The sequence below is a fragment of the Larimichthys crocea genome, chromosome II (genome assembly GCF_000972845.2).
Source record: "Larimichthys crocea isolate SSNF chromosome II, L_crocea_2.0, whole genome shotgun sequence".
Classification (NCBI taxonomy): domain Eukaryota; kingdom Metazoa; phylum Chordata; class Actinopteri; family Sciaenidae; genus Larimichthys; species Larimichthys crocea.
In genome coordinates this window covers 1,784,241-1,811,511 of record NC_040012.1, presented here as the reverse complement: position 1 = coordinate 1,811,511, position 27,271 = coordinate 1,784,241, and the positions used below count along the sequence as shown (strand labels likewise).

The 27,271-nt window shown below is 42.3% G+C and overlaps 2 protein-coding genes across 10 annotated transcripts; one reads left to right on the top strand and one right to left on the bottom strand.

The window, feature by feature from the left end:
• The first annotated feature begins 1,368 nt into the window (after positions 1–1,368).
• On the top strand, positions 1,369–14,824 carry LOC104936865 (myb-related protein B-like). 9 transcript variants are annotated; one of them, XM_027289116.1, is made up of 16 exons: positions 1,369–1,402; positions 3,805–3,863; positions 3,972–4,056; positions 4,252–4,323; positions 4,430–4,525; positions 4,791–5,011; positions 5,689–5,851; positions 7,289–7,474; positions 7,623–7,730; positions 7,835–7,936; positions 8,047–8,219; positions 8,503–8,587; positions 8,682–8,747; positions 9,372–9,938; positions 14,001–14,113; positions 14,240–14,824. In XM_027289116.1, exons 2-15 carry the CDS (start codon positions 3,838–3,840, stop codon positions 14,091–14,093), a joined length of 2,043 nt encoding a protein of 680 aa, XP_027144917.1. In that variant the 5' UTR covers positions 1,369–1,402; positions 3,805–3,837; the 3' UTR covers positions 14,094–14,113; positions 14,240–14,824. The 9 variants fall into 9 exon arrangements, with proteins under 9 accessions (XP_027144917.1, XP_027144929.1, XP_027144937.1 ...); XM_027289128.1 differs by having other exon boundaries at positions 3,802–3,863; positions 7,292–7,474; XM_027289136.1 differs by having other exon boundaries at positions 3,802–3,863; positions 7,289–7,462.
• Positions 14,825–16,510: 1,686 nt separating this feature from the next.
• adhfe1 (alcohol dehydrogenase iron containing 1) lies at positions 16,511–27,043 on the bottom strand. The gene is made up of 14 exons (XM_027289152.1): positions 26,725–27,043; positions 26,282–26,319; positions 26,121–26,164; positions 25,950–26,003; positions 25,716–25,870; positions 25,153–25,349; positions 24,652–24,729; positions 24,466–24,571; positions 22,440–22,592; positions 22,182–22,280; positions 21,975–22,053; positions 21,709–21,805; positions 16,864–17,021; positions 16,511–16,776 (listed from the first exon to the last, which is right to left on the bottom strand). The coding sequence occupies exons 1-14, from the start codon at positions 26,775–26,777 to the stop codon at positions 16,693–16,695; spliced, it is 1,395 nt and encodes a 464-aa protein (XP_027144953.1). The 5' UTR covers positions 26,778–27,043; the 3' UTR covers positions 16,511–16,692.
• Positions 27,044–27,271: the final 228 nt, after the last annotated feature.

Here is a 27,271-nt window from a genome sequence, read left to right as displayed (position 1 = left end):
TTATAAACATTTAACTTTACATGATATTCCGGATTCAGGTTCATATAACAGTTACTTTCATTTAGACTGATCTCAGGTTCATTAATAAACATTTACTTACATGTTGAGACTGATCTCGGTTCATTATAAACATTTACTTACATTTAGACTGATCTAGGTTCAAGTAGAAACATTTACTTTACATTTATTCGGATCTCAGTTCAATATAAACATTACTTACATTGTAAATTCTGATCTCAGGTTCAATTAACATTTTACGTTACATTTATTCTGACTCAGTTCAATATAAACATTTACTTTACATGTATGCTGTCTAAGGTTCAATATAAACAATTTACTTTACATTTTATTCTGATCTAGGTCAATATACCCATTTCCTTTCTTTATTGCTGATCTCAGGTTCAATAAAACATGTACGTTTACATCGGATCTGATCTCCGGGTCATTATAAAACATTTACTTTTACATTTAGACTGATCTCAGGTTCATTAAAACATTACTTAACATTTATTCTATCTCAGGTTCAATATAAACATTTTACTTTACATGTATTCCGGATCTCAGGTCAATATAACAATTTATCCTTTAAACATTTAGCGGATCTCAGGTTATTCTAAACATTACTTTACTTTGACTGATCTCCAGGTTCATTATAAACATTTACTTTACATGATTATGATCTCAGTTCATTATACAACATTTATCATTCATTATGTGATCTCAGGTTCTTATAAACATTATACTTTACATTTAGATCTTGATCGTCAGGTGTCAATATATTTACATTTTTATATATTTAAAAAATAAAATTCATCTCGCAGTTTTTGTTTTTGCGTAATAAAACATTCTAACTAATTTTCAGTTTTAAAACACATTTACACTCACACCACACACATACATTCACCACACTCTGCAGCCACCATACCAACGCTCACATCACGCACCACGACTCACGCACACTCAACCCGCTCACACTCACGCACTTCCACTACACCTCACCTCACACTCACGCACCACCATACACACTCACCTCACGCACATTCATCACGTCACAACCCCCTCACCTTTTCACACTCACGCACACTCATACACACTCCACCACTCCCGCACGCACACTCCATACCACACTCACAATCACACCCATCACCCACACTCAACACACTACACTCACGCAACATCGCTACACGGTCACACTCACCCCACATCACGCACACCACACTCATAACACACTCACACTCACACCTCACGCCCGCTCACACTCACACACACTCCTTCCTCATGAGTTCATCGAACAAACAAAAACACGGGTGACGTCACCGCCAGGGCCATGTCCAATCAAGCCAGAGCCGGGGTCAGAGAGCGCGAGTGCTCGAGCTGTTTTCTCCTCCGCCAACGGCCGCCGGTAAGTCAGCGGATCTCTGCCGTTTAATGCGATCTCCCGGCGAAACACGGCTCCATGGGTCCGGTACCACACAAGTACCGGCACGGGGTATGTACAGGGCTGACGTCACGTCTGCATCGACTCGGTTATCACACTTGAAACTTTTTATTTCTTCATTTACGGATAACGGCGCAGCCCGTTAGCACAAGCTAACGCTAGCAGAAAACCGTTAAGTTGGGACTACAAACTGTGATCTGTTGGTAGTTCGTTACCTGCAGTAGAGCTAGGATCTCACTGTTGAACTCTACTGTACCTGTCGGCCGAGTTGAAAGGTGACAAGGTCACGTGACGTGCGCATGCTGACCAGCTAACCGCTAGCTGCTAACATTTTACATGTAAGGTTTCCAAACAAAACAAACGTTAGACAAACGTTAAACAAACTGAAACAAACGTGTAAACAAACTGAAAACAAACGTGTAAACAAACTGAAAACAAACGTTAAACAAACTGAAAACAACAAACGAATAACAACTGAAAACAACTGATTAAACAAACTGAAAAACAAACGTTAAACAAACGGAAAAAAAAAATGTTAACAAACGTAACACGGAAACAAACAAACAAACGTTAACAAACTGTAAACAAACTGAAACAAACGATAACAACTGAAAACAACGTTAAACAAACGTACAACAAACTGAAAACAAACGTTACAGCAATAAAACAAACGTTTAGACAAACTAAAAACAAAACTGAAAACACGTTAAACAAACTGAAAACAAACATAAACAAACTGAAAACAAAACAAACAAACGTTAGACAAACGTTAAACAAACTGAAAACAAACGTTAACAAACTGAAAACAAACGGTTAAACAAAAGTTAAACAAACTGAAAACAAACTTAAACAAACTGAAAACAAACGTAACAAACGTAAACAAACTGAAACAAACGTATAAACAAACTGAAAACAAATAAACACTGAAAAAACAAAAAACAAACGTTAACAAACTGAAAACAAAAGTTAAAACAACTGAAACAAACGTTAAACAAACTGAAAACAAACGTTAAACAAACTGAAAACTAAACAGTTTAAAACAAACTAAAACTAAAACAAACGTTAAACAAACTGAAAACAAATGTTAAAAACAAACTGAAAACAGACGTTAAAAACTGAAAATAAACGTTAAACAACTGAAAACTAAACGTTAAACAAACTGAAAACAATGTTAAACAAACTGAAAACAAATGTAAAACAAACGAAAACAGACGTTAAACAAACTGAAATACAACGTTAACAAACTGAAAACAAACGTTAAACAAACGAAAAACCAATGTAAAACAAACTGAAAAACAACGTTAAACAAACTGAAAATAAATCGTTAACAAACTGAAAACAACACGTTAAACAAACTGAAACAAACTGTTAAACAAACTGAAACAAAGGTTAACAACGTTAAACAAACTGAAAACAAACGTTAAACAAACTGAAAACAACGTTAAACAAACTGAAAACAAATGTAAAACAAAACGTTAGAAAACAAACGTTAAAACAAACGGAAAACAACGTTAAACAAACTGAAAACAATGTAAACAAACTGAAACAAACGTTAAACGAGACAAACGTTACAAACGACAACAACGTAAACAACTGTTAAACAAACTGAAAACAACAACAAACCACCCGTTAAACAAACATTATAAACAAACGTTAAACAAACTGAAAACAAACTTCAGACAAACGGTAAACAAACTGAAAACAAACGTTAAACAAACTGAAAACAAACGTTAAACAAACGTTAGACAAACTAAAAACAAACTGAAAAAAAACGTTAAACAAACTGAAAACAAACGTTAAACAAACTGAAAACAAACGTTAATCAAACGTTAAACAAACGTCAGTCAAATGTTAAACAAACTGAAAACAAATGTTAAACAAACTGAAAACAAACGATAAACAAACGTCAGACAAACTGAAAACAAACGTTAAACAAACTGAAAACAAACGTTAAACAACCTGAAAAAAATGTTTAACAAACTGAAAGCAAACATTAAACAAACTGAAAGCAAACGTCAGACAAACGTTAAACAAACGTTAAACAAACTCAAAATAAACGTTAAACAAACTGAAAACAAACGTTAAACAAACTGAAAAAAATGTTTAACAAGCTGAAAACAAACGTTAAACAAACTCAAAATAAACGTTAAACAAACTGAAAACAAACGTTAAACAAACTGAAAACAAACGTTAAACAAACTGAAAACAAACTTTAAACAAGCTGAAAACAAACATTAAACAAACTGAAAACAAACGTCAGACAAACTGAAAAACGTTTTATCTTCTGTAATTATGGATAATTTGCTTCTAATTATAGAAACATTCAAATAATGAAAAATGTTTGTGTGTCTTTCTTCACACAGCAGCAGTTCAGTGTGTCAGCTTTCATATGAGCAGTGATGAGCAGCAGAAGCCGCAGGTCCTGGTGAGAGCGACACCTGACACACACCTGTCACACACCTGTAATACACCTGTAATACACACCATATTGGTTGGTTGGTTGGCTGATTGGTTGGTGTGTTTCCTGTCTCAGTGTGAAGAGTCGTTCCAGCTGTGTGGGACACAAAGACCTGGATGGACGACTGACTCTACAGAAGCCTGGATGGACAAAAGACGAGGTAACGGTCAGCGCATTGAAGGTGACGCATGAAGATGATGGTGACGATGACGTAATGATGGTGATGATAATGGTGATGATGAAGATGATGGTGACGATGACGTAATGATGGTGATGATAATGGCGATGATGAAGATGATGGTGACGATGACGTAATGATGGTGATGATAATGGTGATGATGGTGTTCGTCCTCAGGATGAGAAGCTGCTCAGGCTGGTGAAGGCGTTTGGATCAAACAGCTGGTCTTCAGTTTGTCTTAATTTTAAAGTGAGTGTGTGTGTGTGTGTGTGTGTGTGTGTGTGTGTGTGTGCTCTCTGTGAACCTGGAGATCACTGTTACCATGGTGATGAAAGCTCCTGTGCTGTTGTCTCAGGGTCAGAGGTCACAGGTGGAGTGTCAGCGCAGGTGGCAGCAGATCAAGAATCCAGAGCTGGTTAAAGGTCCCTGGACTCAGGACGAGGACAAGAGGGTAACCCCACAAGTACTACGAGTACTATGCGTACTATAAGTACTATAAGACTATACTACCACTGTGCTGTACGACAGTTACGTGTATGTAGTCCGGTTCAGTTCCAGTTGATGGAGGCACACCTACATACATTCCTGTTTCTTGCCACACTAAAGTGGTCTTAGACTCTCAGGTCATGTGACCTAACGTTAGATCCAGTGATGTCATCACGTCACTGCGTCCCTTTATAAACTACCAATATGCTGTGATGTCACTTCCTGCGCAGGTCATCGATCTGGTTCAGAAGTACGGCATGAAGCGCTGGTCGCTCATCGCCAAGCACCTGCACAGTCGTAACGGGAAGCAGTGCCGTGAGCGCTGGCACAACCACCTGAACCCAACGGTGAAGAAGAGCAGCTGGACGCTGGAGGAGGACCACGTCATCTGTCAGGCCCACAGACTGCTGGGAAACCGCTGGGCAGACATTTCCAAGCTGCTGCCAGGCAGGTACGGACACCACAGACAGGTATTACACCACAGACAGGTACTACACCACAGACAGGTATTACACCACAGACAGGTATTACACCACAGACAGGTACGGACACCACAGACAGGTATTACACCACAGACAGGTACTACACCACAGACAGGTATTACACCACAGACAGGTATTACACCACAGACAGGTACGTACACCACAGACAGGTATTACACCACAGACAGGTACTACACCACAGACAGGTACGGACACCACAGACAGGTACTACACCACAGACAGGTACTACACCACAGACAGGTATTACACCACAGACAGGTATTACACCACAGACAGGTACGTACACCACAGACAGGCATTACACCACAGACAGGTACTACACCACAGACAGGTATTACACCACAGACGGGTACGTACACCACAGACGGGTACGAATACCACAGACAGGTATTACACCACAGACAGGTACGTACACCACAGACAGGTACGGATACCACAGACAGGTACGTACACCACAGACAGGTACTACACCACCGACAGGTATTACACCACCGACAGGTATTACACCACAGACAGGTACGTACACCACAGACAGGTACTACACCACAGACAGGTACGGATACCACAGACAGGTACTACACCACAGACAGGTGGACCTCAAGCAGCTCTTGTGTTCTGGTCTCAGGACAGATAACTCCATCAAAAACCACTGGAACTCCACCTTGAAGAGGAAGGTGGAGAAGGAGGGGTACCTGCACATCTTACACCTCCACCACTCCTCCAGCTCCTCCACCACCAGACCAGAACCCAGGACCTGTGCTCCACCCAGCAGAGCCCACATCAACAAGGTCAACACCCATCCATCCAACCAACATTCATCCATCATCCATCCATCCATCCATCCAACCAACATTCATCCATCATCCATCCAACCAACATTCATCCATCATCCATCCAACCAACATCCATCCATCCAACATCTATCCATCCAATCAACATCCATCCATCCATCCAACATCTATCCATCCATCCAACATCTATCCATCCATCATCCATCCATCCAAGCAACATCCATCCATCATCCAACCAACATCCATCCATCATCCATCCATCCAAGCAACATCCATCCATCATCCATCCAAGCAACATCCATCCATCATCCATCCAACCAACATCCATCCATCCATCCAAGCAACATTCATCCATCATCCATCCATCCAAGCAACATCCATCATCCATCCAACCAACATCCATCCATCATCAATCCATCCAAGCAACATCCATCATCCATCCATCCATTATCCAACATTCATCATCATCCATCCAACCATCATCCATCTAACCAACATCCATCCATCCAACCAACATCCATCCATCATCCATCCATCCAACCATCATCCATCCAACCAACATCCATCCAACCAACATCCATCCATCCATCCAACATCTATCCAACACCCATCCATCCAGACATCCATCCATCCATCCAACATCTATCCAACACCCATCCATCATCCATCCAACCAACATTCATCCATCCATCATCCATCCATCATCCAACATCTATCCGACACCCATCCATCATCCATCCAACCAACATCCATCATCCATCCAACCAACATTCATCCATCCATCATCCATCCAACCAACATCCATCCAATCAACATCCATCCATCATTCATCATCATCCATCCAACCATCATCCATCCAACTAACATCCATCCATCCAAGCAACATCCATCCACCATCCATCCATCCATTATCCAACATCCATCATCCATCCAATCAACATCCATTATCCAACATCCATCCATCATCCATCCATCCAACATCCATCATCCAACATCCATCCATCCAACATCTATACAACACCCATCCATCATCCATCCATCCAACCAACATCCATCCATCCAACATCCATCCAACATCCATCCATCCAACATCTATCCAACACCCATCCATCATACATCCATTCATCCATCCAACCAACATCTATCCATCCATCCAACCAACATCCACCCATCCAACATCCATCCATCATCCATCCATCCATCCAACCAACATTCATCCATCATCTATCCAACCAACATCCATCCATCATCCATCCAACCAACATCCATCCATCATCCATCCAACCAACATCCATCCATCATCCATCCATCCAACCAACATTCATCCATCATCCATCCATCAGTTATCCAACATTCATCATCATCCATCCAACATACATCTAACATACATCCATGATGGTAACCATGGTAACAGTATGTCCGTCTGTCCTCCAGCAGGCACACAGTCTGTCCTCTGTGAATGACCATTCCAGCTGCACCTCCAGTGATCAGAGCGTGTGCGGACGCCATGGCAACCATGCGCACCTGTGCTCCGTCTGTGTCCCTGCCTCCTCCTCCTCAGGTTACGACTCCTCTCTGAGCATGTGCGAGCTGCCAGCACCTGTGGAGGTGATGGAGGTGGTATATCAGTGTTTTATTTGTTGGATCATAGCTCAGGCTTTTATTTTGGAAGGCTGTAACTGCTAACTGAAACTGAGTTTGAAAGAATGTCCTCACAGCTCAGGTGAGCTCTCTTTATCTGAATTAATGGACCCTGACTTTATCTCAGGACGCAGAGACCTGGAGTCTCCACCCAAAGGAAGTGACCTCATCGCTTTCCACCTGCCTGTACAGAGTGGACACTGACCCGTCAGTCATCAATCTGAGCAGGAGTTACGTAAGGCCTTTACTGTTTACACCTGTTTACACTCGATTCTGCCCGGCATGACATCACAGCGTCTTAGCCTTCATCAGATAAACAGGAAGTGTTTTATTCTGAAGGAGCAGCTGGTGAATGCTGAGGGTGGAGCCTCCTTCATGGACTCCACCTCCTCCTGGACCAGGAGTAGCACACAGGCAGCTCTGAGCTTCTCTCCCTCTGAAGTGAGACTCCACCTGTCTGACTGTCTGTCTGTCTGTCTGACTGACTGTCTGTCTGACTGACTGACTGATTGTCTGACTGACTGTCTCTCTGTCTGTCTGTCTGTCCATAGTTATTCAGTCTGTGTGGTGTTGAGGACCTGAAGCTACAGAATCCAGTTCTCACCTCCACCCCTGTCTGCTCCCTCAAACACTCCACCAACATGAACCAGCACCAGGATCAGGACCAGGACCAGGACTCCTGTCAGCACTGCAGCCACGCTGCCCCCCCAGAGAGGGCTCAGAGGTCACCTTGTGTTTTACCCCTGTGTTTACCCTGTGTTGTGTTCAGTGTTTTACAGTGCAGTCCTCTGTGTTGTGTTCAGTGTTTTACAGTGCAGTCCTCTGTGTTGTCTTCAGTGTTTTACAGTGCAGTCCCCTGTGTTGTCTTCAGTGTTTTTCAGTGCAGTCCCCTGTGCTGTCTTCAGTGTTTTACAGTGCAGTCCCCTGTGTTGTGTTCAGTGTTTTACAGTGCAGTCCTCTGTGTTGTCTTCAGTGTTTTACAGTGCAGTCCTCTGTGTTGTGTTCAGGACCCCCTCAGAGATCAGACACATGCTGAAGTCGGCTCCTCTCACTCCGACTCCCCTGAAGATGAACAGCAGCAGGCGTGATGAGGTGAGCAGACAGTCTGCTGGACTCTGGCCTGAAGACTTGAACCAGGTTCCTGGTGGGATTAATAAAGTATCTATGTCTCATGTTTGTGCTTCAGGTGTCCGTCTGCTGGAGGAGCATGAATCTGACGTGGGACAGTCAACAGTCGAGCAGCAGCTCTGAGGTATGACAAACACTCACAGCCTCCTCACCTCCGTCACCTCGGTCACCTGATAACGTTTTGTTTAGGCAGCTGGTATTCAAGTATTCTAAAGCAAGTCCTGGAATACCTTGAAAAAAATCCTTGAAATTCAAATGATCCTCCTCCTGTGTTCATAATTACACCTCAGCTGTTTCTAAACCCGTCACGCTCTGTCTCTCCCTCCACTCTGAGACTGATGACTCCTCACTGCTCCTCACCAGCTCTGCTAAAAACAAGTCTTACCTGGTCTGCCATAGACCACGTCCCAGTCTACCGTAGACCACGTCCCATCTGCCGTGGACCATGTCCCGGTCTGCCATAGACCACGTCCCGGGCTGCCGTGGACCAGGTCTTGGTACTCTGAAGTTAAAGATGTTTTCGTGAGCTTCACCTCCATCTTGATGAAGGATGTGTCTCTACTCTGTGTCTGCATGGCATTGGTCGAGATTCAGATGTGTCATTGATCAGTTTTTAGGAGTTCCTCTGGCCCTCTCTACTCATCATGTGACCAAGCTCACCTGTGGTCACCTGGTCTAATGTCGGTCCAGAAAAACTCCCAGCAGCCTCTGTGTTATCCACACATGTGAAAGAGCTTCTGTCCTCCAGGTCCAGGGAGAGAGTCTGCTGAGCTGCATCCTGCAGGTCCAGACAGCATCCAGCTCCACCTCGGAGGTCCAAAGAGGGTCCAGCACCACCTCGGAGGTCCAAACAGAGTCCAGCACCACTTTTGAGGTCAAGGAAGAGTCCAGCACCACCTCGGAGGTCCAAACAGAGTCCAGCACCACCTCGGAAGTCCAAACAGAGTCCAGCACCACCTCGGAAGTCCAAACAGAGTTCAGCACCACCTCGGAGGTCCAAAGAGACTCAAACACCACCTCGGAGGTCCAAACAGAGTCCAGCACCACCTTGCAGGTCCTTAAAGGGTCCAGCACCACCACGGAGGTTCAAACAGAGTCCAGCACCACCTCGGAGGTCCAGGAAGAGTCCAGCACCACCTCAGAGGTCCAGGAAGAGTCCAGCTCTGTCCAGCAGCAGGTCCAGAGAGCTGTGCTGAGCTGTGACGAGTTGGGCTGCTTCCCGTTGGAAGGACAGATGGATGTGTGGTGGCGTCAGCAGCCAGTCGGCTTTCAGCACTCTCCTGAATGTCCTGCATACCAACTGAACCCCTTTGAGGTGAGGACTGACCCACAAACACTGAGACCTGAACCACAAGGACTTAATGTTCCCCTGTGACTTGACTTAACTAAGAACTCAACTTGACTTAACTAAGGACTAAACTTAACTAAGGACTGAACCTAACTAAGGACTAAACTTAACTAAGGACTAAACTAAGGACTAAACCTAACTAAGGACTAAACTTAACTAAGGACTAAACAAAGGACTAAACCCAACTAAGGACTAAACCTAACTAAGGACTAAACTTAACTAAGGACTAAACTTAACTAAGGACTAAACTTAACTAAGGACTAAACCTAACTAAGGACTAAACTTAACTAAGAACTCAAATTGACTTAACTAATGACTAAACTTAACTAAGGACTAAACCTAACTAAGGACTAAACTTAACTAAGGACTAAACATAAATAAGGACTAAACCCTCCTTAAGGACTAAACATAACTAAGAACTCAAATTGACTTACCTAAGGACTAAACCTAACTAAGGACTAAACTTACCTAAGGACTAAACATAACTAAGACCTGAACCACAAGGACTTAATGTTCCCCTGTGACTTGACTTAACTAAGAACTCAACTTGACTTAACTAAGGACTAAACTTAACTAAGGACTAAACTTAACTAAGGACTAAACTTAACTAAGGACTAAACTTACCTAAGAACTCAAATTGACTTAACTAAGGACTAAACCTAACTAAGGACTAAACTTACCTAAGGACTAAACATAACTGAGAACTCAAATTGACTTAACTAAGGACTAAACTTAACTAAGGACTAAACTTAACTAAGGGCTAAACTTAACTAAGGACTCAAATTGACTTAACTAAGGACTAAACTTAACTAAGGACTAAACCTAACTAAGGACTAAACTTAACTAAGAACTCAAATTGACTTAACTAAGGACTAAACTTAACTAAGGACTAAACTTACCTAAGGACTAAACTTAACTAAGGACTAAACTTAACTAAGAACTCAAATTGACTTAACTAAGGACTAAACTTAACTAAGGACATGGCTCCAGACTAACTTTTGTTGCACTGGTGCGCCTAACTTTTTTTTTTATTTTTTAGGTGAAAATTTAGATGCACCCAAATTTTTCATTGTGTCGCCTTTAATGCCATAAGGTCAGCTTTTTGGACTTTATTTGAAGCACAAATATAAAAAGAAAAATAAAGTGTTTAAAGTGCTTCACCGAGCTGAAATTTAACATTTCAAAATAAGATTATAATAATAGGATTTTACGCTTTCACTACACACTGTCAAGGCATATACTGTGTTTTTTAGACATGTTGTATTTTTTTAAAGTTTCGATATGAAATGCTGTTGACCCGCTTACGAATGCACCGGCCATATTCTGATGCACTCCTGACAGTACACACAGTGCATTGCGTTACGTCCTTTGTCGTACCTCAGCCAGGGAAACTGTTTCAGTCAGTCCTGTCTGAAAGAATACATTTTAATACTTTTTAATTTGAGTCTCGGGCCGGGCTCTATCTCAGACTTAGTTGTCTCCTCTGGTTCTGGACTGAGGCTTGGCATCTTACCAGGGACCGAGGGCTCCGTGTCTGGGCTGGATGGACGCTCAGTAGTGGGGATGGATGAATGACAGCAGCAGGGCTGGTTGTAGGCTTAGTTTTCGTAATGAAAAAACATTTTCCCTCATTTTGTCGTGTTTATTTTCTTTTTCATGAGAACGTTACAAGATGAGAATGTTAGATCATGAGAACGTTAGATCATGAGAACGTTAGAACATGAGAACGTTGCAAGATGAGAACATTAGATCATGAGAATGTTAGATCATGAGAACGTTGCAAGATGAGAACGTTAGATCATGATAACGTTAGATCATGAGAACGTTAGATCATGAGAACGTTGCAAGATGAGAACATTAGATCATGAGAACGTTAGATCATGAGAACGTTGCAAGATGAGAACATTAGATCATGATAACGTTAGAACATGGGAACGTTACAAGATGAGAATGTTAAATCCTGAGAACGTTCGAACATGAGAACGTTGCAAGATGAGAATGTTAAATCCTGAGAACGTTCGAACACGAGAACGTTGCAAGATGAGAACGTTAGATCATGAGAACGTTAGATCATGAGAACGTTGCAAGATGAGAACATTAGATCATGATAACGTTAGAACATGAGCACATTAAATCGTGAGAACGTTAGATCATGATAACGCTAGAACATGAGCACGTTAAATCGCGAGAACGTTACAACATGAGAATTTAAAACATGAGAACGTTAAAACATGGGAATGTTATAACATGAGAACGTTAGATCATGAGAACGTGAGAACGTTAGATTGTGATAACGTTAGAACATGAGAACGTTAGAACATGAGACAGTTATAATGTGAGATCGTGAGAACGTTAGAACGTGAGAACGTTAGAACATGAGGCCGTTAGAACATTAGAACGTTAGATCATGAGAACGTTACAAGATGAGAATGTTAAATCCTGAGAACGTTCGAACATGAGAACGTTGCAAGATGAGAATGTTAAATCCTGAGAACGTTAGATCATGATAACGTTAGAACATGAGCATGTTAAATCGCGAGAACGTTACAACATGAGAATTTAAAACATGGGAATGTTATAACATGAGAACGTTAGATCATGAGAACGTGATAACGTTAGAACATGAGAACGTTAGAACATGAGACCGTTATAATGTGAGATCGTGAGAACGTTAGAACATGAGAACGTTAGAACATGAGGCCGTTAGAACATTAGAACGTTAGATCATGAGAACGTTACAAGATGAGAATGTTAAATCCTGAGAACGTTCGAACATGAGAACGTTGCAAGATGAGAATGTTAAATCCTGAGAACGTTCGAACATGAGAACGTTGCAAGATGAGAACATTAGATCATGAGAACGTTAGATCATGAGAACGTTGCAAGATGAGAACATTAGATCATGATAACGTTAGAACATGAGCACATTAAATCGCGAGAACGTTAGATCATGATAACGTTAGAACATGAGCATGTTAAATCGCGAGAACGTTACAACATGAGAATTTAAAACATGAGAACGTTAAAACATGGGAATGTTATAACATGAGAACGTTAGATCATGAGAACGTGATAACGTTAGATTGTGATAACGTTAGAACATGAGAACGTTAGAACATGAGACCGTTAGAACATGAGACCGTTATAATGTGAGATCGTGAGAACATGACAACGTTAGAACATGAGGCCGTTAGAACATGAGAACGTTAGATCATGAGAACGTTACAAGATGAGAATGTTAAATCCTGAGAACGTGAGAACGTTAGAACATGAGAACGTTAGAACATGAGAACGTTAGAACATGAGACCGTTAGAACGTGAGAACGTGAGAACGTTAGAACGTGAGAACGTTAGATTGTGATAACGTTAGAACGTGAGAACGTTAGAACGTGAGAACGTTAGATTGTGATAACGTTAGAACGTGAGAACGTTAGAACGTGAGAACGTTAGAACGTGATAACGTTAGAACATGATAACGTTAGAACATGAGAACGTTATAAGATGAGAACGTTAGATTGTGAGAACGTTAGAACATGAGAACGTTAGAACATGAGACCGTTATAACATGAGAACGTGAGAACGTTTAAACATGAGAACGTTAGAACATGAGAACGTTAGAACATGAGACCGTTATAACATGAGAACGTGAGAACGTTTAAACATGAGAACGTTAGAACATGAGAACGTTAGAACATGAGACCGTTATAACATGAGAACGTGAGAACGTTTAAACATGAGAACGTTAGAACATGAGAACGTTAGAACATGAGACCGTTATAACATGAGAACGTGAGAACGTTTAAACATGAGAACGTTAGAACATGAGAACGTTAGAACATGAAAACGTTAGATTGTGAGAACGTTAGATTGTGAGAACGTTAGAACATGAGACCGTTATAACATGAGAACATTAGATCGTGAGAACATGAGAACGTTTAAACATGAGAACGTTAGAACATGAGAGCGTTAGAACATGAGAACGTTAGAACATGAAAACGGTGACTCTTTGTTGTTCTGGTGTCGTGTCAGCAGCTCAGCGTTGACTTCGAGGTGGTACTGTTCGGGAAAACAGACGATCAGATGAGTCTGACGGAACAGGCCCGGCTCTACGTGGAACCCTGATCCGCATCAACCGTCGGCTGGTGAGTCCGCCATTCTAGAACCCATCCCACCATAGAACCCCATCCCACTGTAGAAGCTGTGTCGTTGTGTTCTGTAGTGTTTGTTTGGTCTGTGGTTAAACTCATGGATCGTCTTCATGTTTTCAGATACCTGCCTTCTTCATCAGTGACCTGAGGATGTTTTTATCAGTCATATAGATGATCAGTCTGCTGAGTCATCCTACAGATCATGAGTCAGCGTTTTAATGACTGCAGAAAGTCATCAGTTCAGATTATTGATGGGTTCATTGATTTATTGATCAGCAGTCAGAGAAAAACTCTTTTTAAATGATTCTGTGTGAAATATATTTTATTTATTTATTTATTTCTACACCTGTTTATGTATTTATGTATATTTATTATCCATATATTGATTTATTTATACATGGTGATTGATTTATTGGCTGCTGGACATGTTGAATGTATGTCATCTTTAGGTTTTGACACAGAGACACTTTATATTTAAAACTTTGCACAAACTGAATTTTAACCTCAGACTTCTTAAACTTTAATTATTCATCAGTTTTTATTCTTTGATTGAAAATATTTTACACAGACTCTTGAATCTGCACAAAAACAGAAGCTTTATACAGGTTTTAGACAACCTTTGGATAACCTTTATTTAACCTTTCTATAACCTTGATTGACATTGTTCTGTTTGTGCACTAAATAAATGATGAGTCATGAAAAGACTACGTTGGTCATCTTTGGAGTAACTCAGATTCTGAAGATGTCACAGTTCAGAACTCTGGAGGTTCTGATCTGGGAACATGGACGTATAACGTCGACAACACTTGGGAGGAACACTACTGAGCATGTTCAGAGGGTCAGGTATCCAGGAAGTAAAGCAGGAAGCTGTAAAAGGTCTTTGGGGATGGTAGTCCATGACCCGCCTCAGAGACTTCCTGGATTGGATCGTTTTGTCCTGAAGAGCTTTGACCAGGTGGTTCTGGTGTCCAGGTCCTGGAAATTATCTGGACCTGGACTGAGAGCTTGGCTGTAGTTCTGGTTCCTGGTGAGCGGATGAGTCCAGCTGGAAGGCGGTGTTGATGGAGCCGTTCTCCAGAGGATGGTGGGAAAGGTTGGGGTAGCTCTTCCTCCTGGACCTGGTCAGGACGCGGTGCAGGAGACTGGGGGAGTCATGAGGATGAGCCGAGGGTCCCGGTCCCGTCGTGGACCCATCGGGTCCCAGCGGCCTCCTGTTGCTGTTTGTCCTCAGCAGCTTCGGAGTAACTGCGACCGCTGCAGAGATAAACTGTGAGGTCCAGACAGTCTGTCATGATGATGTCATGTGATGATGTCATGTGATGATCACGTGTCCGTCATGATGAGGCTGTTTGATCCTCTGACTGAAGGAAAGGAGCTTCATGCTTCCTTATCTCCTTCAGCAGAGGACACAGGGAGCATCCTTTAGGAAAGGAAAGCAGGAGACAGCTGCAGAGAGAGCGTGTGGACATGAACATACGTGTTGACGTGATGTCACTCTGATCATTGTGTGGACATGAACATACGTGTTGACGTGATGTCACTCTGATCATTGTGTGGACATGAACATACGTGTTGACGTGATGTCACTCTCTGATCATTGTGTGTGTTGCCTGTGTTCTACTGTTGACTGTGTACATGTTGTACTTTAAGTACTGAAGTACATGTTGTACTTTTACTTTAGGTACTGAAGTACATGTTGTACTTTTACTTAAAGTACTGAAGTACATGTTGTACTTTTACTTTAGGTACTGAAGTACATGTTGTACTTTTACTTAAAGTACTGAAGTACATGTTGTACTTTTACTTTAGGTACTGAAGTACATGTTGTACTTTTACTTTAAGTACTGAAGTACATGTTGTACTTTTACTTTAGGTACTGAAGTACATGTTGTACTTTTACTTAAAGTACTGAAGTACATGTTGTACTTTTACTTTAGGTACTGAAGTACATGTTGTACTTTTACTTTAAGTACTGAAGTACATGTTGTACTTTTACTTTAGGTACTGAAGTACATGTTGTACTTTTACTTTAAGTACTGAAGTACATGTTGTACTTTTACTTTAGGTACTGAAGTACATGTTGTACTTTTACTTAAAGTACTGAAGTACATGTTGTACTTTTACTTTAGGTACTGAAGTACATGTTGTACTTTTACTTAAAGTACTGAAGTACATGTTGTACTTTTACTTTAGGTACTGAAGTACATGTTGTACTTTTACTTAAAGTACTGAAGTACATGTTGTACTTTTACTTTAGGTACTGAAGTACATGTTGTACTTTTACTTTAGGTACTGAAGTACATGTTGTACTTTTACTTTAAGTACTGAAGTACATGTTGTACTTTTATTTGAGTCAAACCTTTATTAGAAGTTAGCAGAGAGACAGACAGATGTAATCAGAGTTTTATTGTGAAGGGGTGTTTCCTGTGAGGTCACATCCTTCTCGTCATTAATTATAAATAACATTTAGTGCTTCATTAATGAGACGTTCAATGACTTCATTTAAACTACAAACAAACATGACATCATCAAAGAGGAGTGTGTGTGTGTGTGTGTGTGTGTGTGCGTGCGTGTCAGTAGATCTTCATGGACGCCTCAAACAGCTCGCTCAGGTCGTCCTCACTGTGTTGTCGTGGCGACAGTTTGGTTACTCGCTCCTGAAACAGACACATGGCGTGATGACATCATTGTTCATGGACCAATCATTGGATCTGAAACGATGACACTGATGATGTCACACAGACCTGAGGGATGGTTCCTTTGACCAGAGCCGGGATGTCGTCGGTACTGTAACCCACGGCGCCGAGTCCGTCCTCCACCGCCAGGTCGAACAGGAAGTGACGCAATGTGTCGGCCAGGACGGCTCCAGCATCCTCCCGCTTCACCTGACGAATGTCTGCACCTGAACGCAACACAGAGTCTGTTACTGCGCCTGAACGCAACGCAGAGTCTGTTGCTGCGCCTGAACGCAACACAGAGTCTGTTGCTGCGCCTGAACGCAACGCAGAGTCTGTTGCTGCGCCTGAACGCAACACAGAGTCTGTTGCAGAACACACACACACACACACATGAAACATGAACAGATGAACAGGTAAACAGATGAACAGGTAAACAGATGAACAGGTAAACATGAACAGGTAAACACGAACAGGTAAACAGATGAACAGGTAAACAGATGAACAGGTAAACAGATGAACAGGTAAACAGATGAACAGGTAAACATGAACAGGTAAACACAAACAGGTAAACAGATGAACAGGTAAACACGAACAGGTAAACACGAACAGGTAAACACGAACAGGTAAACAGATGAACAGGTAAACATGAACAGATGAACAGGTAAACCAAAGTACTCTGTTTTACCAAAGATATGGTGTCTGATATTTCAAAGAAGATCCTGAAGATTGCTACTGAGCATCCAACAGTTAAATCACTAATCATACACACAGGAGCCCTCGATGTTGTGAAGCAACAGTCGGAGGTATTAAAACGGGACTTTGTTGATCTGATGAAGAGAGTCCAATGCCTAAATACTGAGGTGTTTTTCAGTGGACCTCTACCAACAGTTCGGCGAGGAGATGAGCGATTCAGCAGGCTGATGATGCTAAACAGATGGCTCAAAGATACATGTGCTACTCAATCAATAAACTTTATTGACAATTTCAACATCTTTTGGGAACGCAGGCACCTCTTTAAGGCAGATGGATTTTGCCTTAACAAATCAGGAGTACAGCTGCTAAGCTCCAACATTTTTTATTTTCTGCGTCAGACACCAGCAGCCACTGCCAAGGACCAAAGACAAGACAATCCAAAACAACAGATAAGGCGGCGCTCTGGTGAGGGCGCTGAGATTAGGACTGAACAGGGAGGACAGCAGACCCAGAAAGAACCGGCAACATCATTATTCTCACCCCAACAAGTGGAGTCTCCCCCAGCCCCAACAGGGGACACTCAACCTCCACCCCCCCAGACCCCACCCAGCCCCCAACTCTCTCCATTCAGTCTGGACGACTCCCCACTTCTGGATTTCACAGACAGGATGAAGAGTCTTGTCAATATGGGAATCCAATTAACACCACGCCAAAATCCCCTATTTTCTCCCCTTAAGCTACCACACCGTCCAGCCCCACCTATTCCACCTCGGAAACAACACTCGACTAAAAGTCACCGAGCCCCCCCACCTCCTTTGAATCATCATATCTGTGAGTCTGACTGATATGTGCCGGGTCCAGGCTGCAATACTGATATAAATAATCTTCACCAGGAAAAGTCAGGGCCCTATGGAGTTCAGATACCCTTCTCAATCCCTGTGATGACAGGTAACAGAAAAGTGGTTAAACTGATGAGAAATAAAAAGGGTTCATTTAAATCTGCCAATCTACTGAGTATAGCATGTCAACCACGAAACTTACCAGTGTCTCCTGTTATCCCCACAAGGATAGCCCTACTCAATATCAGATCACTAGTCAACAAACCACTGATAGTAAATGACATGATTATGACCTATAATCTAGACTTTTTACTTCTTAGTGAAACATGGCTGACTGAATGTAGTTGTGCTACCATTCTTAATGAGGCAGCGCCAACAAATTACAGTTTTATGAGTAAGAGTCGAAATGGCAAGAAGGGCGGGGGTGTTGCTGCCATTTTCAAATCAGTATTTCAGTGCAAGGACATTACATTTGGTGATTTTAGTTCTTTTGAATATCTCTGTTTTTTAATGAAGGGTGATCCAAAAGTCCTTTTTCTAATCATTTATAGACCACCAAGGTACTCAGGAAAATTTATTGATGAGTTTGCTGATCTGATGTCAGTTATCTGCACTGACTACAACTTTTTTATCGTAACTGGGGATTTTAACATTCACATAGACAACAACATGGATACTAATGCCAAAGACTTCTGTTCTCTACTTGACACCTTTGGCCTTGTCCAACACGTCAAAGGGCCCACACACACTCGGGGACACACTCTAGATCTGGTTATCTCTAAAGGTGTTGACATTTCTTCTGTTGTTGTTAAGGACTTGGCTCTTTCTGATCATTTCTGTGTGTTCTTTGACTTACAGATAATTCCAAACATTCAGATAACCTCTGTGTCTGTTAGGAAAAGGTACATAAACGAGAATACTAGTGCTAAGTTTATGGAGGCTATAGCAATGTCACCAACTGTGAGCGCAGAGACAGTTGATGAACTCCTGGATAATTTCAACTGGAAAATCTCAAATGTCATGGATGCTGTTGCACCTATTAAAACTAAGATGACCTTGAGTAGACAGAGATCACCATGGAGGAACACTATGATGGTAAAGGCATTGAAAACAGAATGCAGGAAAGCAGAGCGTAAATGGAGAAAAACTAAACTCCAAATTCACCACGACCTCTACAAACAAAGTCTCAGTAATTTCAACCATGAGTTAATCAAGGCTAGACAGCAACACTTCTCTAAAATTATTAATAAAAACATCAACAACACTCGCACTCTGTTTGCTATAGTTGATAAGCTTACAAACCCCCCAAAAGAGATAGTTTCAGAACTCTCTTCAAAAGAAAAATGCAATGAATTTGCTCACTTTTTCGATGAAAAAATCAAATCTTTAAGGTTAAATATCAACACAAATCTACAAAATGATAAAGTGACGCAATCCCTAAAACCGCCTAGGAATGAATCAACTGTGATGTCAGAATTTAATACAGTTGATCAAAAAAACATAGAAGAAACAGTTCAGCATCTTAAATCATCGACATGCTGTCTTGACACAATGCCATCTGACTTTTTTAAAGCTATTGTAAAATCTGTCCAAACAGATCTGCAGCAAATAATAAATTGCTCACTTCAATCAGGCACGTTTCCTAAACCCCTAAAAGTAGCTGCCATCAAGCCACTCTTAAAAAAGCGAACGCTGGATACTTTCAAGTTAACCAACTACAGACCTGTCTCAAATCTTCCTTTTATAGCCAAGATTGTTGAGAAAGTGGTTTTTAATCAACTCAGTAATTACTTGAACTCCAGTGGACTTTTTGACAAATTTCAATCAGGTTTTCGAGCTCACCACAGTACAGAAACAGCTCTTATTAGAGTGTTAAATGACATAAGGTTGAACACTGACTCAGGCAAAGTATCAGTTCTGGTCCTGCTGGATCTCAGTGCTGCGTTTGACACTGTGGATCACAGCACACTGCTGAACAGATTGGAAACATGGGCAGGACTCCGTGGAACAGTCCTAGAATGGTTCAGGTCCTACTTGGAGGAGCGGAGTTATTTTGTGACCATTGGAAGTAATCAATCAGATCGAGTGGCTATGACATGTGGGGTTCCTCAGGGGTCAGTTCTTGGACCCCTTTTGTTCAGCCTATATATGCTGCCTTTGGGTCAAATTCTGCAGAATTCTAATGTCAACTATCATAGTTATGCAGATGACACACAGATATATCTTGCGCTGTCCCCAGATGACTGCAGTCCTATAGAGTCATTGTGTAACTGTCTAGAGCAAGTCAAAAATTGGATGAACCAAAATTTTCTTCAGTTAAATCAAGAAAAAACTGAGGTAATTGTTTTTGGCAATAAAGAGAAGAGGGTTGCTGTCAGTAAACACCTTGAGTTACTGTCTCTAAAAACTAAAGACCAAGTCCGAAACCTTGGCGTGTTGATAGACTCAGATCTGACCTTCAACAGTCACATAAAATCAGTCACCAAAACAGCCTTCTACCAACTTAAGAACATATCCAGAGTTAAGGGCTTTATGTCCCAAACAGATCAGGAGAAGCTGATCCATGCTTTCATCTCCAGTAGACTTGACTACTGTAATGGTCTTTTGACTGGACTCCCCCAAAAAAGTATCAAACAGCTGCAGCTCATTCAGAACGCAGCAGCTCGAGTTTTGACCAGAACAAAGAGATCAGAACACATCACCCCAGTTCTTAAGTCTTTACACTGGCTCCCAGTTAGCCACAGAATAGATTTTAAAGTTCTGCTACTAGTTTACAAATCACTGAATGGTTTAGGCCCACAATACATAAATGAAATGTTAGTAGAATATAGACCCAGTAGGGCTCTGAGATCTACTGACTCAGGTCAGATAGTGGAGCACAGAGTTCAAACCAGACACGGTGAAGCAGCATTTAGCAGTTATGCTGCTCACAACTGGAACAAACTACCAGCAGGACTGAAATCAGCCCCAACTCTTAGCACTTTTAAATCCAGGTTAAAAACTTTTCTATTTTCACGTGCTATGGCTGAGCTCTTTTAAAGAACTTTTAAAGAATTTTTAATCATAATCCAGTGATTCGCTTAATGTTTTAAATTGTTTTCAAATTTGCTATTTTAATGATTTTAAATGACATTCTGATGTTTTTAATTAAATTTTCTTCTCTTTTTATTTTTTTATTTCTATTGCTATTGCTTGTCTTAATGTCAAATGTTTTTCCTTGCCTCTGTAAAGCACTATGAATTGCCTTGTGTACGAATTGTGCTATACAAATAAACTTGCCTTGCCTTGCCTAAACATGAACAGGTAAACATGAACAGGTAAACAGATGAACAGGTAAACATGAACAGGTAAACATGAACAGGTAAACATGAACAGGTACCCAGGATCTCTGCAGCCTCCAGGTGGCGCTCTGGACACATCGGTGCTGTGAAGTTGAAGACAGCGGGAGACGTGAGGACGACGGAGAGACCGTGAGGCTGTGGACACACACACACACACTTTGTGAGGACTCTGATTTTGCAGACTTTCAAAATAAAATAAAAACGGTCCCAGTTTGCTGGTTTGTACATGATGTACATGTGAAGCTTCCTTTCTTCTGCCGACCTCAGAACCTTCAATGATTGGACTGTTCTTCTCATCACTTACCACCAGAGGGTGCTCCACACTGTAACCCTTTGCTGAGTGAGTCTTCACGTTCCCGGCGATTGGGTACGACATCCCGTGACTACAGAGGAAGAGCATCACGTGTGTTAAAGAGATCATGAATTATTATATTACTGTCATCATCTTCACAGCTTCAGGCTCTGAATTCTGCAGATTAAATTCTTCAGGCAGCAGAGGTTCGGTTCTCACCACAGGTGAACTCCGGCGTTTCCAAAGCCGATGCCGGCAAACACGCTGGCCAGGTGCATGCTGGACCGAGCCTCCACATCTTCAGGGTCCCGCACAGCTCTGTAATCAACCAATCAATCAACCAATCAACCATCCTGATACTTAAGATCTCATGACGTTCATGTTTGGTTTGTTTTTCTTTGTTTCAGATTTCAGCTGTCCTCCAGTCAACACTGTTCAGATCCTCTGTGGTTAAACTTTGAGTTAAACATTATTCACCGCTTCATGAACTTTGCGACCACGTTGAGGGCGTGGCGGGACCAGACGTCACTGATGGGGTTGCTGCCCTGGTAGGCGGGGCGGTTGATGGGGTTGGAGGGGCAGGGGCTCCTCTGATTATACGGCAGAGCGGTGTACGACTCGAGAGCGTGACTGAAAGAAATATAAAAAACAACATTCAAATCAAATGATGACTAAACTTTATATATAAATACAGTTTGTGTGTGTGTATATACACTGCATTGTTTAACACCTGCTGCTCCTCTCATGTCTCATAAAGCATGAACAAACACACAACGTGTTAAAGTTAACGCCACCATGGGGAGGTGAAAGGTTGGTCAGAGGTCAGAGGTCATGGCTGCTTGACAATGTGACAGAAAAGAGAAACGTGTGACGCTTTCAACATACATGTGTACAAACACATGACATACGTGTGTGTACAAACATGACATACCTGTGTGTACAAACACATGACATACGTGTGTGTACAAACATGACATACCTGTGTGTACAAACATGACATACCTGTGTGTACAAACACATGACATACGTGTGTGTACAAACATGACATACGTGTGTACAAACACATGACATACGTGTGTACAAACACATGACATACGTGTGTACAAACATGACATACGTGTGTACAAACATGACATACGTGTGTACAAACACATGACATACGTGTGTACAAACACATGACATACGTGTGTACAAACATGGACTACGTTTGTTGTACAAACCCATGACACTACACTGTGTACAAACACATGACATTACGTGTGTGTACAACATGACAATTGTACACGACTGTGTGTGTACAAAACACCTGACATACTGTGTGTACAAACCACATGCAATACGTGTGTGTACAAACATGACCATCACGTGTGTGTACAAAACACGGACATACGTGTGTGTACAAACCGTGTTAAACACGACATACGTGTGTGTACAAACACATGACATACGTGTGTGTACAAACACATGACATACGTGTGTGTACAAACACATGACATACGTGTGTTACAAAACATGAATACGTGTGTACAAACACATGACATACGTTGTGTAAAACATGACATACGTGTGTGTACAATACTGCAACATACGTGTGTGTACAAACTGACATACGTGACATGCTACAAAACATGACATACACGTGTGTGTACAAAACATGACATACGTGTGTGTACAACACATGACATACGTGTGTGTACAAACATGACATACGTTTGTGTACAAAACAACATGCATACGTGTGTGTACAACACATGACATACGTTGTGTACAAACACATGATACGTGTGTGTACAAACACACATACGTTGTGTACAAACAGACATACGTGTGTGTACAAAACACGACATACGTGTGTGTACAAACACAACATTACGTGTGTGTACAACACATGACATACGGTGTGTACAAACACATGACATACGTGTGTACAAACATGACATACGTGTGTGTACAAACACATGACATACGTGTGTGTACAAACATGACATACGTGTGTGTACAAACACATGACATACGTGTGTACAATCATAGCACAGAGACCGCATTAGTCAAAGTTACAAATGATCCTAATGGAATCAGACAAAGGACTCATCTCTGTACTTGTCCTGTTAGATCTTAGTGCCACATTTGACACCATTGACCATCAAATTCTTTTATAGAGACTGGAACATCAAACTGGCATCAAAGGAACCACCCTAAGCTGGTTTAAGTCGTATTTCTTAGATCGATCTCAGTTTGTTCACGTCAATGATGAATCCTCCATGCAGACCAAAGTTTGTCATGGAGTCCCACAAGGTTCTGTACTAGGACCACTTCTATTCAGTTTATATATGCTTCCTTTAGGGAACATTATTAGGAATCACTCTATCAATGGTAACGTTGTAACAATGACCTACTTTCCAAAGTAACTATAGCCGACACTGCTGACACACATGTATGTACAAACACGGGGTTGTGTCGTCGATTCTTGATGTAACATTTAGAGTCAGGTTCATGAACTCACCACAGCACGTCGAAGCCGCTGTTAGCCGCGACTCTCTCGGGCATGCTCAGTGTGTGTATCGGGTCCACGATGCCCAGTGTCGGTCTGATGGCTCTGCTGGCAATACCTGAACACAGAAAACCAATCACAGCTCAGACTGACAGTGATGTCACCACGTACGAGGCTTCTAAACAAACAGATTCAAACCTGTCTTAGCTTTCAGAGACTCGAAGTCAAAGATGGCGACCCCGGTAGTCTCACTGCCGGTTCCTGCTGTCGTAGGAACTGAAGAGAAGAACACACCTGAAACACACCTGAAACACACCTGAAACACACCTGAAACACACCTGAGACACACCTGAGACACACCTGAGACACACCTGAGACACACACACCTGAGACACACACGCCTGAGACACACACGCCTGAGACACACCTGTGAAACACACACCTGAGACACACACGCCTGAGACACACCTGTGAAACACACACCTGAGACACACACACCTGAGACACACCTGTGAAACACACACCTGTTCATGAATTAACTCCAAATATTAAATACATTAAATGTTGATGATGAATTGATTTAAAAACTCGTGGCATTGTTTAATATTAAAGATAATTGATTTCATTAGTTAAATATATATGAAATAATTAAAGTCAGTGTCCTGTTACAAAACATTTAACCACTGTTTTTCCCGTCACCTGCGATGAGCGGCCTCACGGCTCCGGTCACCGGCTTCCCTTTGCCGATCGGAGCGTTGACAAAGTCCAGGAAGTCTGCGTCCGGGTGACTCGCGTACAGATTGGCTGCTTTACAGGTGTCAATCACAGAGCCGCCGCCCACTGCCACGTACACGTCAAACGAGCCGTTTTTAGCAAACGCAATGGCTTCTTTAAAACTGCAACACACACACACACATTCATTATCATTAACACACTCAACATTAATCTTTGAGGTTTGACCTGACACACCTGACCTGTGTCGTTACATCTGGATACCAGTTTACAGAAATGTCCTGATGTGAACACTGTGGTTAGGGGGAGTCCATTATTTGGTGAGGACACCTGAGGACACCTGAGGACACCTGTGGACACCACAGAGAGTTTCTTATTCTCTCTCATGAGTCGTCACAGAGACTGTGTTGTTTGTGTCCTCATAATGTCGTAAAGACCATCTATAAACAGTCTGATGACTGATGACCTCGTTATGGTCTCAGTCAGTGCACAGCCAATCAGAGAGCAGGACACACCTGGCTGTACGTTACCTGGTGTCGGTGGGCTCCACCCGCACGTTGTCGTAGACTTTGTACTGGACTCCGTTCTTGGCCAGAGACTCAAGGACGGCCTTGACCGGAGGGAGGACGGACAAGTTCCTGTCTGTCATGAGACAGACATTCTGAGCTCCAAGATTTTGCAGGTCCTGCAGGAGAACGTTAAACATTAATGTGTCAGTCCACCTTAATAAGGTGGAACTGATGATGATGATGATGTTTGGTTACCATGCCGATCTCTCTGCTGACTCCAGCTCCGTATCTGATGTTGGAACTCGCCATCTGACAGGAACACAACAAGAACTGAAACACTGGTCTGACCCGGTCTGTCCTGGTCTGACCCGGTCTGTCCTGGTCTGACCCGGTCTGTCCCGGTGTGACAGACTCATGTTTGTTTACCTCGAAGGCGTAGTCAGTCTTCTGGACGGTCTGCGCTCCGACACCTTCAGGAAGAACCAGAAACACAAAGTGATGATGTGTGTGTGTGTGTGTTCATGTGTATGTGTGTGTGTGTGTGTGTTTGTGTGTTCATGTGTGTGTGTGTGTGTGTGTGTGTGTACCTTGGTGGAAGGGGTTGGCATGAGCTGGACATCTGCACCTGTTCACACAGACATTAAAACTTTAATGTCTGTTTGTCCAACGACGCCTGAACGCCTCACACAAACACACACACACACACAAACACACACACACACACAAACACACACACACACACACACACACACACACACACGAACACACACACACACACGAACACACACACACACACGAACACACACACACATGAACACACACACACACACATACACACATATGAACACACACATGAACACACACACACACATGAACACACACACACACATGAACACACACATGAACACACACACACACACACGAACACACACACACACGAACACACACACACGAACACGCACGGGGCGTTCCTGCAGCGTGACGTCACGTGTTTTTAAACTTGCTTTTAGTGAAACGTCATCAGACTCACGCGGCGCGCTCGAGCTGTCTGAGCAGGTGAACCACGCGGTCCCGTCCCGCCATGTCCGTCCGTCTGTAAGGGGGTCCGTTCGGCTCCGGTCTGATCCGGATCAGTCTGCTAACGGACTTTTAAACTACAACAACAGGCCTCACTGCTTCCGCCTCCACATTTCAAAATAAAAGCTCTCTCACACACCTGAAGGTGGAGTTCATGATGACGTAACTAATGAATGACTAATGACGTCATTAAAGGCCGATGACGTCCTGACATAAAATAATTAAAGTCCATCAGCGTCACGTGCAGGTTAACACGTCACAGCACGATGAAAAGTCTGGACCGGAAGCAGCGTCATAAAGAGAACACGTACTCTGTCTCTCTCTCTCTCTCTCTCTCTCTCTCTGTCTCTCTCTCTCTGTCTCTCTCTCTCTGTCTCTCTCTCTGTCTCTCTCTGTCTCTCTCTCTGTCTCTCTCTCTCTGTCTCTCTCTGTCTCTCTCTCTCTCTCTCTGTCTCTCTCTCTCTGTCTCTCTCTCTCTGTCTCTCTCTCTGTCTCTCTCT